Source organism: Lutjanus erythropterus, chromosome 4 (assembly GCF_056507025.1).
Source record: "Lutjanus erythropterus isolate fLutEry1 chromosome 4, fLutEry1.hap2, whole genome shotgun sequence".
Lineage (NCBI taxonomy): Eukaryota > Metazoa > Chordata > Actinopteri > Lutjaniformes > Lutjanidae > Lutjanus > Lutjanus erythropterus.
The window spans coordinates 37,461,127-37,474,993 of NC_139320.1; the positions used below are offsets into that span (position 1 = coordinate 37,461,127).

The window sequence follows — 13,867 nt, forward strand, 5'->3', positions numbered from 1 at the left end:
TGAAGATCTGCCTCCTCCAACACCTCCAACCAACATCTGTGTTTCTTCTGGACTTTGTTGATCTGTTCTGCATGCTCTCCTTCTCTTGTTGTTGTCTGACTCTGATGCCCACCTCTTCCTCTCCACTCTGTTTCTGTCTTTTTCTGTTTTCTCTGTCTCTCTCTCTCCTCTGCCTGCATAGATCCTTTCACCTCTGCTGAAGCTGGAGATGATTCCATGCCAAACCTTAACCCTTTCCTCTCAAAACTCGTTGTCGATGCCTCTCACTTACCTGTCGTGTCTTCAGACGGTGTTAGCTTTTCCTCTAGGACATCTGGTCATGAAATGTTTGGTGGTAACGACTCATTTTGTTCCTCCTTCAAAGTCTTGTCGCTCTTGTTCATTTCTCTGTAGTCACTTACAAGCATGACTAGCCTGCATGTTTACTGTGCTGCTGCTGTGAGTTTGAATGTTGACTTGTGCAAATGTCAAAAGTATCTTCTTTTCTCTGCCTCTGCCTCATCGCAGCTCAAATTGTGCTGTTTTTTTTAGTGAAACTCCTATTAATTCTTATGTATCAGCCAGGACCTTCCATGTCCCACTATAGAGGCCATACACCCATGCTGCTTCACAGTTACCTCTCATCCTCTGTTTTAATGAACAGTTTGGTGTTGCATTGTAAATTATACAAAAATGCCGTAGAGCTTTAAGATGAAACCTGTTCTTCTTTTACCAACACTATGTTTGATTCTCCAGATCGTTACAATCCCTTTATTGACACAAACTCATCCGTTTCAACCAATTACAAACGCACAGTGCGGATAGAACACTCCATCTCAGGTACTATAATGGATCACCATCTCAGCCTATGTTTCCTGAGCCCTGGCAAACATAGGATCCTATGACATACCCCCCCCAGGGCTCTTATTTTGATATTCATGGTAGAAATGTGGACATAAATTAATAATAAAGGAAAAGTTTGACATTGTTGGGAGATATTTGGAGATATATTATTTGCTTTCATGCCTGGAGTTAGATGAGAAGATTGATAACCCCCTCATATTGGTCCTTTTGTCTGCCGCTGCATAAGTATGTGCTCTGCAAATCATGTATTTTGTGTTGGTGTTATGATGGTGCCCTCTATTATGTAGTTGTAGTACTACTCTCCATCTATGTAGAAGGATAATTTGCTTCCGTTGCAGAATATGATATAGCTTCAAATTAAAGGACCAGTTTGTAGGATAAGATCTTGTGCCACCTAGCTGTGAGCTTGCAGATTGCCAACATGACTGTGCAACATGGCAGTCCACCCCGCCCTCTGTAAATATAAACAGCTTCTTTCTAAGGTAACAGAAACACAACAGTTCTTTTTTCCTTTTTCAGGCGATTATACTCAGAGGAAAACATCCTTATGAATGTTATATTCAATTTCTGCCAATAAATCCCTGTAACCCTTACACACCAGGCCTTTAAAACATGTTTGCATAAAACAGTTGGTCATAGTTGTATCAGAGGCAGGCTTTTCTTTCTTACAACACACATCTTGTTCTGCACCTTAGCTTATTGAATGAGCCACCAAACATTGATAGGCGGAAAAAGTACACTGCTAATGATAGTTCACAGGCCAGTTATCTCATTAGCTGCCCAGCTGCACATCATTTAACAGCATACAAACATACTTGCATACTTACTAGATGCTGGTGTGGCCTTTGCTAGTCAACACCACTCACTCTCCTGCCAGCGCCGGGGCTCAGCCTGCCAGCAGCTGTCAATCAAACCCAGACACCGACACACCACTCTGGCCAGCTCAGATGAAAAGGATCATTTCTGATACAGAGCTCAACAGTGAGGTTCGGGAAGTGAAAATCCCAAACATTCATTCAAGCAAGGACTTTGATTGTTATCCAGGTAGTCTGACCAAGAGTCATCAGATTGTCGAGCAATTGTTTATGCTCCTTTTGAAGCCACAAGTCTGTATGATATCATCATTGTTTTATGAAAGTTCTACACTACCCACAATCCTAACGTGTACGACATCATATTACAGCACTGTATAGAAACTATAATAATAACAAATGTTAAATTTACTTAGAAGTGCTATCACTCTCAGTGGTTTATGGGGTGAGTGATTCCTTTGCTCCTAAATTATTTATGCATTAAGTCTTGTACCTTTTCCATTTTCTAAGCTTTTTTTTTTTCAGTTCAAATGTTTTATGATCATGATTCATCTTGTAGTTGGTTGGCCCGGTTTCAGGCTTAATATAAAGACTTTCTGAAACGTAAGTTGAATTGAATAAATGTGAAATTCATTTCTGGAGCCGGAGCCGTTTAAAAAGTGTCTGGTCACTGTTGAGCTCTATTTCTTTTAACGCTTGATTTATTTCTTTTTTAAAATAATAATAACAACTATTGAAATACATGTAAACCAACAAAGACATTATTTTTGACATTTTAAAAAATTAGGAAATTAGATTTCAGTTGGACTCCAAACAACAGCTGGTTAGTTTAGCTTAGCATAAAGACTAGTAGCAGCATGCCTGACTCCAAATATCTGGAGTTTCTGCTGGTTGCTTGGCAACTGGTCCTGACCAAGAAGTAGTCCAGCACATAACCTCTTGCAACAATGCAATGTGTTGTTGTCACACAAGATATAATTATAAGTGTATAGATATAATTACTGAGTGGAAGAGGTCGAGTTTTTTAACTTTGAACAGAGCCAGGCAAGCTATCTCTTGCTGTTTCCAGTCTTTATGCTAAGATAAGCTAATTCAGATGCCGGCTAAAGCTTTATGTTGAAAATACAGACATGAGACTGGTGTTGATCTTCTCATCTAATTCTTGGCAAGAAAGCAAATATTTCCCAAAATGTCAAACTATTTCTTAAAGCCCTCCCTCTTGGTTGCTACAGTACTGTTCTGCACTACTTTGACCTTCTACAACTCTTAAAATTGACTTAAAATACCCAGAATTTATCAACTTCAAAACTGTCAAGACATGTTATCTGTCTTCTTCCTGCCTGTATTTCTGTGATTTCCCACCTGTCTCTCTGGCCTGGCCTTGAAATGCCTTTTTCCTTTTGCTCTCTTTCTTCGTCTCTCTTTCTCTCTTCTTCGTCTTCCTGCTTCCTGTGGCGTGTCAGACTCCTTCTGTGGTCCAGTGTCCATTGCCCAGCACCTCCCACACCAGGCTCCTTTCCCCACTGAGCCCTCTACTGTAGCAGGTCTATTCAGAGGTAGAGTACTGAAGGCTCTCTGTAGCACACTCAGCAGTAGACTGATGATAGTTTTCTGTACTGTGGAGAAAGTGATTGATACATGGACACTGTAGTTACGCGGGCTGGTGCAGCAACCAAAACTCAGTTTTCAGTTCAGTTTCACATCATGAGACTCTGAGACTGCAGCTGTCTTCTTTCTCGTCTCTTATGAAGGATACTCAACGCCACAGGCTCCACCACAGCAGTCAGCAGGGGGTCTCCAGGTGGATTTTGAGTCAGTTTTTGGAGCCAAAGCCACAGGCAGCAACAGCCTCAACTCTGATGGTGAGAAATTTTCATTTACATTTAATTGAAAACACAAAAAATATTTCTGGGACTTCGTAAAGGTGGACATGCCTTAATTGAGAAATCTGTAATTCATTTACACTTACCTACAGCATTACAGCTACAGTGTCTTCCTTTGAAATTTCCATTTCGGCCCGTAACTTGTGTTTGTGTTCAAATTAATGCAGAATGTTCGTCCAGTGACTAAATGTTTGAAATGACTGAAGGAGCAGATGTTTATAACTTTTAAACTGAACAACATGCAAGAGGAGTCTGGCAGGCAGTAAGGCAGGCAGCCACTGACCTCCAGTTGTTACATATTGCTCCTTTAACACCTGAACATCTGTACAACTTAAACTAAAAGTTTTATTACATGACTTTGTTAAATAGTCGGTTCTGATTGGTCAATTTCAGCATTCTAAGGTCTATTATTTCTGTATAGCAGGCTGTTGCTATGAAGAATAGGCTGTTGCTATGGACACAGTTCTGATCACAGCATCTAGAGAAGCAATTAAATCATTTTTTAATTAATAAAATCGTCTTTAAATTATTATTTTGTGTTAAATTATTGATTTTTTTGTGGTGGGTAAGTTACCGTGTAATAAGCAGGATAATATACGGTAGGGTGATTCATCTGCATCACCCTGTCAGCGTTTATTTTGCAATAATGACTTGCTCACTGTGCATTATCCTTCACATGTAAGACATAAAATCTTACTAAATAAATACACAAAATATTTTGAGCCAAAAGATTTCGAAATGTAGAAACATGAAGAAAATATTTCTTACACTAAATAAGTCATTTGAATCATGTACATTTTTTTTTTTTGAGATATTTTTATTTTTATGAATAAAGTGCAAAAGCATTTTGAAATGAAAAAATGAAAATTATATTGTATTTTATTGTATTTTTGCTTATTGTGATGTCATTTTTTGTATCTTAAAGTATTTACTGTCCCTAAAATCTTTACAAACTAAGCTAAAAGGTTCTGTAAGTCAATAATCCATAGTAATTGATACAAAACTTTAAAATGTGTCATATATAAAAACAAATACAAAGATTAGACATGTTTTTTCATTACATTTTACTAAAAAAAAACCCCACAAAATTTAATGATCCAAAAAATTTCCAAATGTAAAAACATGAACAAAATATTTCTTAATACTACAAAAGTTAATTTAACTATGTACTTTCTGTGCTTTAGATACACATTTTTATGAGCAGAGTGCAGAGACATTTTGATTGTTTCCTTTGTGCCTGTATTTGCATTTTTGCTCAACGTGATGTCATTTCCCAGATGATCTTAAAATGCTTCATATCCCTAAAATAAGTATGACCTGAGCTCAAAACTACTGACTCAACCTAACCTAATGACATCATCGCGAGTGTACAACGTGGTGACACATGCCTTAGCTTTCTGCTGCAAAAACAATGAATGTTCTACCCATTATGTTTTTTATTTTAGATCGATTTAAACAGGATCGTGCAAACACGATTTCCTGACAGTACAGGCTGTCCATGGAAAGTCGGTTTTCATAAGGTTAAAAGCAGTTGGCAGATCATGAATCAAAGGCCAGTCTTGCGTGAAGCCCTTGTCCATGTTTGGCACAAAAGCTAAAATAAAAGTCACTTGCCTGAGAAAATAAGTCACGCAGAAAACTTAAGTCAAACTTAAAAGGTTAGCTTAGCTTGAAAGGAACATTTTTTTTTATACAGTCTACTGATATTTCAAACCATTACATCCTGAAATAAACCACAATTAGTCACCACTAGCTATAAGAAATACCAGGAAAATCAGGATGTTGTCACACTGTCTCTGATCCTGACGTCAAATACAGCTGACACACCTGCAACACGCGCCCGTATCTTGCAAGTCTCCAGTAAAAGAACAGACTGTTGTCTTCTCTGTACTATTTTTATCACACGTCTGTTATTATCTGCAAGCAGGCCAAAAGCGCAGAGAGTCACTATGTTCTCTACGGAATGAGAAAGTGGACTTCGAACCACCTTAATGTTATTACATTGCAGAGAAATCTCAAAACATGTAATTTAAGGTATTATTGAATCAAAAATAACAGCTGAATGGAGACCCACCTTTCAGACTGCACTCGAACACCCGATTCGTAGCACTTACTAAAATAAAAAGCTAAGTGCTTGCAAAGTAGATCCCCCTTGGTTGTGAATTTGGGAGGATTATACCTCTAGTCTTGGTAACATCTAGCTCTTGTTCCTGTTGACAAATGAATGTAATGCAGATGATATCCACCAATAGAAACACATCGCCAACAAAACTATTGTTTTCCTTTGGTATAGGGAGCCTGGCCAGTTTTCTAGTGATTTTTAGACATGCATAAAAGTTAAAGTAGAGAGTTGCACTGCCCAGGCAATCAATCAAATCAAGCAAGAGGCGTGTTTAACGACTTAAACACATCCTTTCTTGATTCTGGTAGATGTGATAGGAATGGTGGGACAATGGCAAATGCAGATGAGAGGTTGATGTTAGCGGCAAAGGCAGCAATATCAAGAGCTCGATGTCTGTTTGAATCCATTTTTTATTTCTGTTAATCATATTTGATCTCCCCGTTGCTCACACAGTCCTCCTCCAGAGGCAAACCAGCTGTTTTCCGTGAAGGGTCTGCGTCTGTAACGATGTGTCTGATCTGCCCCTTATCCCGTCCTCAAAATGCTCACAGTCATTTCTCGAAGAAAAATCCTGAAACTCTACCCACTAACTAAATTTTTTTCATGTTTAAACTTAAGGATGATGTTTTTGCAGTGCAGCGTGACTGTATTCAAGTTAACGTCTCTCGGCACTGAAGAGGACTGAGCACTTAAAGTCATTGTGTATTCAGGGACATCAGCCATGTTCGGAAATGTCTGGGGACCTTTGTTTCATTTCCTGTCATCTCTTAACAGTCAGCCATATAATAAAAGCTTAAAATGCACAAAGAATAATGATGATTAAAGAAACTGTTACGGTCTGGTCTGGTTTATTGACAATATTTTAATATGTGTACACAAAACAACTTGTCAAATACTGTCAGATATAGAACAAGTAAGTCCTGGACGTAAAGTGGAATGTATGTAAGTAAAAACAGGTTTATTTTCTCTGTACGTCTTGTCAGATATTGCTGGCGGCATCCTGAAACCGACTCTTGCCGGCTCCAACCAGCCGTCCGGTCAGCCAGAGAAGCTGGTGTCAGATGACCTTGACTCCTCCCTGGCCAACCTTGTCGGCAGTGAGTGCGATGCTTTGCTTTCGGCTGCGCTAATTAAAGCGTGTGTTCATCACAAGGCACAAACTGGCAAAATATTTGCACAAAGACATCTAACACCTGACACCCAATGAATTTTCTGTTTCAGACCTCGGCATCGGGAACGGCACGATGAAAAAGTAAGTGATGGATGCGCACGCTGTATTGTACAGAATCAACAGCAGCGGCTTTGTGCTTTCAGGGCAGTTACAAGCCGGTGCTAACATCAAGTGTCTTAATCTACAGTGACATCCACTGGAGCCAGCCGGGGGAGAAGAGGATGACCGGCGGCACCAACTGGCAGCCCAAAGCAGCGCCGACCACGACCTGGAACCCCGTCTCCATGGTGACACACACAGACTTTTCACTGTAGTCGTCTTGATTTCGGCTCCAGCTACAATATATTCCTGTCTTATTTTACTGCCAGATAACTGGAGTCATTGCAGTGTTCTGCTGTTTTATGTGAATCCTCACCGGCCTGTTTGTGTCTCTTCTTCAGCCACCGTCAATCATGGCCTTTCCTGCCACCACACCCACAGGCATGATGGGATATGGCATGGTCAGTATTATGGCAAATATACAGTATGTATAGATCTAGTAGCTTCTTTGTAGCTTCTGTTCTGTCCTTTGAAGTGAAAAAATAATCCAATAGTATATTCTGGATGTTGCTGAAACAGTTGTTGTTAGACAAACCCCTTTGCTTTTTACCTGCTGCTTATTAGAGTTAATTAAATGCACTTAAACTGGGTCAAGTGAGCTGCTGTTTGGCTTTTGTTTTGTTTTCTAAATAAAATGAAGGGTGGAGAATTCTCAATAGTTTTAATTTAAAGCACACTCAGCTTATACATATTTAATTTTACTGGCAGGCACAAGGTTGTCTTTATTATTTATTTGTATGATTTGGAAATGAAAGTAAACTTGTTTTCATACCATTTTTTTCCTGGTAGGTACACAGTTTTTTTTAGAACTGGTTTTGCATATGCATGGAAGCCTGTTTCCACTGTTGTGATGTAAAAAGAAGATCCTGTAAGTCATTACCATGAGAAAGTTTCTTGAAATAATTAGTATTTCAAAATAATGGATTAATATCCTAACTAATTATTTTGAGATGCTTAGTTATTATTTTGAGACATTCTCAGTATTTTGAGTTACTCATTTAAGGAAATTTCTCATTATTTTGAAATACTAAGTCATTATTTTAAGTCATTTCAAGGTTTTTCATTATGACTTACAGCTCTTAGGGGAAAAGATCTTCCATACATATTTGATTAGCCTTCATATTGACTTTACTAGTATAACTTCTAAAAGTTACACATGCTGCTTAAATTATGTTGAATAAAAGTATCTGTAGAATATTTATTTTAATTTGGTGCCCTCCTGTGGTTGTATAGAAAATGAAAATTTCACAGATAAAGCTGAAACAATGAGTCAGTTGACAGAAAATGTCAGTTTTTACTGCTCGCCTTCAAGCTTCTCAAACTGTTTTTCTTAGTTGTCTATCATAATACACTGAAAATCAATTTAAATATTAGAACTTATCACTATTTCCTGGGATACTACAGATCAAATTATTAATTAGTCAACCAAAAAAATGAAAATTTTCTCAAGATTCAGCTTAAGTTTACATGTAATTCTACACATAGTTGCTTTAAATTTGTGAAGCTGAACTGGAGTAACTTCTGTCTTCTCTGTTCAACCTGCTGCAGCCTCCACAAATGGGCTCAATGGGGATGATGAATCCACCCACAATGATGTACTCCCAGCCTGTGATGAGGCCACCCAACCCCTTTGGCTCTGTGTCTAGTGCTCAGGTGGGTGCTCGGCAGGCTGACTGCTCCACCACGCTGATGCACAATGAAGTCAGTATCTATTTGCACAGTTATCAGGTTGAGTCAATAGGTGTATCCATTGTGCCGTGACGTGTACCATAATTAGTCACTGTGTAAGCTCTGTTGTCGGTGTGAATACTGCTGAAGATGATGACAGTTTTAACAAAGGACCCTTCACTCTCTTGACCTGAAGGGGACCAAAAACTGTGAATCATCTCCCCTGTTTTGACTCCCTGTTTTTCCCCAACAACTCCTTTTTTATTAACCCTTCTTTCATACATCACAGCTGCTCCAAACTAATTTCATCCCTCCTTCAGTCTGTACTGACTCTCTGACTTCTCCTCTGGTCCTCCTACTTCCTGTATCTTCCTGAAATAGCCCTCCGCAGCCTCTAGTCCTTCCAGCCAGAGTCCTCTCCGAGCCCCTGGACAGGACCCGTTTGCACACCTCTCTCTCAAGGATTTCTTGTAGAGCATCTCTTTAGGTACAGCATGCTCTTTGCTTGCGGGTGCACCTGCATGCGTCGCATGCCCAGTGCTTAAACCCTTCTGTTTCTTTTTTTTAATCTTTGTATACATGATGTATTCATGTGATCAGATGCTACATGTGTTTTTCTCATTTATTCTGTTTTATCTGGACCTTCGTTGCTTGGATTTCTTGCTTGTTTTGATGGATTTATCGTGTCTTTAACGTAGCCAGACTCATTCTGACCCTTTGTTCTTCCGCTGTCATCACATATTGCTCAAACCTGTTTCCTCTGAACCTTGTAGCTTCTGTTAAATTTAACAGACTGCTTGCTAAGCTCGGTCCGCCGGAGCTACGGTTGTTGTTCCTTCAAGCTTTCTGTTCTCACATTGCACATTTATAATAACAGTTCACAACAACAGTTTTGCCATGAAATTCATAGTAATTTTTAAAACAAAGGAACACGGATATTGACGGTAGTTGTTTTCTTATTTTTAACCACCAACAGTCAGAAAACACCTGCAGATTCATGAGCTATAGCTAGCTAGCCAATTAAGCTAATATTGATATGTGAGTTGGTTAAAATGCTGTGTCCAGCTGACTGTTAAATGTTTTCAGCTGACTGTTTCATGGGATTTATTCACACCTAGCTTGTTTGGACCAGTTGTTCTGAAAACTGAAGCGTTTCACCCCCACGTTTGGTTCGTATGGGCATAATGAATCACAGCAATTGTACTCGGATGTGGGGCCAAAGACGCATCCAAGATTGTATATAGAGGGTCTCATCTCACCTCCACTTGAACTGGTTTATTTGCAGTCAGATCGCAATTGACCCCTTCCTGAAATAATTGGCTTGCGCAGCAAACTCGTTAGGCCTCGTGCCTTCTAATAAGATTGTCCCCTAGTTGCTGTATATATACTCGCTGGAACTCGATATTTCCTTTATTTGATAAACTCTGGTATATAAACCATATAAATGCAATGAAAACAATTACTAGTAGAAAATACCAATGGGGGGAAAAGAGAGAGGAGGAAGCATTTTGAAGTGAATCTTCTGTGAAGACAAACAAACTAATAAGGCAATAATTGTATTAAATTTGGATTCAAATTAAGCAAATGAACTGCACATCTGAAAATGCCCTCAAACAAAGAAAAAAGGGGCCTTAAATGTGCACTTGATGGCTTTATGATATCATGCTAAAAGACTGAAGCTAAAGCCAATAGGTCTCAGGCAAAATGTCATCATCCTCCCCAGTTGATTCTTTTTTTTTTTGCAGTGTGGAGAATGTTTTAACATACCCCTGTTTGGCTGCATAATTTTCCTGCTTTTTCATATTTTCAAACGTCCTCACTTTTAACTTTAAAAGAGGAAAAGACTTCAAAGAGAACTTACCTATTTGCTTGACAAATGTATTGCTAACTTGGGTAGCGTTGGCCAGGGGTCCTGAAGTGTGAACTTCCAAAAATCCAATAAAGAGCAGGACAGAGCAGCTAATAGTAGGCTAAATATTGTTAGCATCCAGGACCAGTTCCATACAGTAGAAAAAATAAAATATGTCACAGTTAATGGATTTGTACACAGGCTTTTTCCCTGAAATCTCACTATATAATGTAGTCAGTTAACGATGTGCTCCTTGGCAGAAGTAATGCTAGATTGCTATTGTAGGTGTTAAGCTAGGTAACCAGGTAAGACATGCTAACTATTGCTGCTTACATTAGAGCAGATAAACACAATGTTACACTCTTATCTTTGTGTTTTAGGGCTTGAAACACTGGAAATAGTACAGCCTGCTGAGTATCACTCTTACCGCAGCCCCATGAACACCACTTTAACATAAATTCAAAGTTTGATAGACCTGTTGTGCCCAGTTATGGTTGCTAAGGCTATAACGGGTACAATAACAGAAAAAAGCTGTTCTGGTGAAGGGTTTAGCAAACAGTCAATTGACTTATTGATTTTTTTTTTTTCTTTTAACATTGTAGCCTTTTTAAGTAATACCATCTATTTCCTTTCTTGCAGATGCAGTTCATGTAATTGGAAGAAAAGTGTCTCTCGGAAGATGAAGCACTTAGCAGCAAAGCTTTGTCCTCGTTGCAGTCTAACTCTTCAGAGAAACATTCACACACCCCCCAAATACAGACATGTCAAGAACACAATGGTGCAGCGACTGTCAGAAACCATGGTAACCATGTCCAAATGACGTTTGGCGATAGCTCACACCCATTATTCTGTAACTTGTCCGAGACGTCGAGTGATGCTGCTGTCTAAACCCCCCCTTAAAGAGGATTCCTTCTCCATTTTACAGTGTGATCTGTAAAGATAGTCCTGGGTGCTGACTGAGAAACTTTGATGTTATGTATTTGGACAAACTGTGGCTGGATGTAAAAGGCTTGATGTTCAGCGGGGGAGGGGGTGGAAGGAAAAGAAGGCGCGTGCGCGGTCCTTCCCTTTCTTGATCCGATCATCAGTCATCCATTCCCTGCAGTTATTTAACTGTCACTAAGTAGTGATGCTAATGGCGTTTACACCTGTTTAGTTTTTGTCTTTTTTACCGTGTTTACAGTAGACATTCCTTGTGTGTTGTTTGTATTTATTTATGATTATTGGTTTAAGATTGGGGAAAAAATAATGTAAAATCTACAGTACATTGAACACCTGTGGGAGTGCTTCAGCATTAAACAAGGACTATCATCGAGAGGTAGAGTTAAAAAATAGCTATTATATAAATTAAACACCTATTAAGCGGAATGATAGAGCACTAAATATTCTACGAGTTTTGTGTTAAGAAAATTTTCTACTAGATGAAAGATTTCACGATCTCTGTTGTACTTAAGTGCAGGGGTTAGAGTACAAGTCAGTTAACAGTATATAGTCGATTCTGTGCCTAGGGTTTTTTGCAATGGATCAGTTTCCTGTCTAGTTGAAAAAAAGAAAAAACAAACACTTCATCCACAAATCTGAAGCGTCGCACTGGGTGGTGGGCTCCATTTGCTTTAAGCTTGGCATGCCATTGACTCACTGACCGTATTCAAGGCTGCCTTTACTCTGAATGTGAAAGAGTTGTCTTCATGTTGCACACATCTTTCCACACTACAGTTCCTCAGCGGGAGTGAGGTGTCAGGGTGGGGGCGGGGGGGGTTAGAGAGGACGGGAGTGTGTCTGCTTGCTGGTTAGCCGTTGCTATATGCTAATGTGGAAAAAGGGGGTCACAGATTTGATGTAAATTAATTGTATAAAAGATCCAGAGGACCAGGGCGGAGTGGAGTGGAGGAGCACTGTTGATCGGTGCTCTGTGTATATAAAAAACTGACTGACTGTTCTTTGAGTTCAAAAAGTGAAAGATGTATGAAATATGAAAGCAATTCAATCAAATTTGACTCTACCTAAGTTTGATTCAGGATATTCTCTGCGTTTGTCTCCGCAGATATTTTCTTTATGTAATTAGAACGTGTAGCAGACAATGACTGAAGTCTTTTCTTTCTTTTACAAATAAAGAGCAGCTTCCACAAACTACCGTGCAGTGAATTTATTCTTGTATTCATGATGAATGTTATATTGACTCAATTTGAACTGTGAAGATAGTGTGGGCTTTGTTGGGGAAGCTACCTTGAAAGTATAGCTTTGCAAGCCACCAGTTTCTTTCACACATGAAGAAGATGGAACAGCAACGCTACTCAGAGGAAATGCACTTGGAACAGAAGAATCTGCATTTCTGTTCATCGCTGTCCCTCTAAAATGATATAGAAAGATATATTTTTAACTCCTGTCTCAGTTTAAGTTGTTTTGTGAGGATGAAAGAGTGAAATTGCTGAAGACCATATTCCCATATCCTAGGACAAAGGCCTAGGGTTATCACAACCCAATTGCCAAACTGTGAATCTGGGGTTTTTAAGGGCCTCTGAGGCAGCTGCTGGCTTTACTTAGTTTAGTAATCCAGTCCTGTGAGGGGGTCAAAATGAGATCAAGAAAAGAGGTTACCTTAAGACAGTTCTGTAAAATTGGGGAGTCTGTGGTCTAATTTCCATCTATTGTAGTGACACCAAAAGAATAATGATTAATTCCACAGCCTTGCCGTCAAAAATGAACATCAATTGTTGTATTGTTGTTTCCATTCTTAGAACATTTTTACTTCTACCAATGCAGCACAGCAGGTGAACCCACACTCACCCTTACCAGAAGAAGGATAATGATTCTTTGTCAGAGAGCATGAGAGGTCACAGAGTTGTGGCCTACTAAGTAGCCTACTATGTGTAAATGAGGACAAAAACATTTATCTCTTATTTTCTGTACAGATTTTTGTATAAATTGTGCTTTTAGTTAACACATGTAACTCTAATTCTGACAGTCTCTGAGTGGACAAAACCTTGAGGACCCCTGTGATGTTGAGGCCCAGATCCCAGGTTGGCAACCAAAGGTCTGGAATATCACAGAAAGGATTTTCCAGTTCTGATCACAGTCTGATTTCCAGCTGTTTTTTATTTATTTATTCTCTCTCTGAGCTGATCGACAACAAACCAGGAGGGATTCAGGTGTTAAACCCACGGAGGTGACATTGTCTGTCTACTCCAAACAATTTTCAGGCTCTCAAACGTGATATTTGTACTGTGAACATGTAACAGCTGTTTAAAATACCTCCTGTTCTCTTGCCTGCCCGCCTGTGGGGACGTTCACGCCCTTTTGTCAAACACACCGGCGATATCAGTGGAAACTGAGGACACCTGCTGGACTATACCTGTCATTACAGCACATAGGACAAACCTCAGTTTAAAAAAGTTAAAAAAAATAATAATAATCTGGCAT

At 39.2% G+C, this 13,867-nt stretch overlaps 1 protein-coding gene across 6 annotated transcripts in view; it reads left to right on the forward strand.

Annotated features, from left to right (window-relative positions):
- The window catches only part of picalmb (phosphatidylinositol binding clathrin assembly protein b), a 31,877-nt gene extending 19,300 nt beyond the window's left edge, over positions 1–12,577 (forward strand). The window contains exons 13-23 of one of the 6 annotated variants that reach the window (XM_084717874.1): positions 182–334; positions 736–819; positions 3,119–3,211; positions 3,407–3,517; positions 6,644–6,757; positions 6,882–6,912; positions 7,019–7,118; positions 7,272–7,331; positions 8,479–8,583; positions 8,980–9,085; positions 11,087–12,577. In XM_084717874.1, the coding sequence (XP_084574000.1) occupies positions 182–334; positions 736–819; positions 3,119–3,211; positions 3,407–3,517; positions 6,644–6,757; positions 6,882–6,912; positions 7,019–7,118; positions 7,272–7,331; positions 8,479–8,583; positions 8,980–9,072 (944 nt within the window). In that variant the 3' untranslated portion in view covers positions 9,073–9,085; positions 11,087–12,577. Of the gene's footprint in view, positions 1–181; positions 335–735; positions 820–3,118; positions 3,212–3,406; positions 3,518–6,643; positions 6,758–6,881; positions 6,913–7,018; positions 7,119–7,271; positions 7,332–8,478; positions 8,632–8,979; positions 9,086–11,086 lie in introns of all 6 variants that reach the window. The other 5 variants (XM_084717875.1, XM_084717876.1, XM_084717877.1 and 2 more) reach the window with 5 other exon arrangements.
- Positions 12,578–13,867: the final 1,290 nt, after the last annotated feature.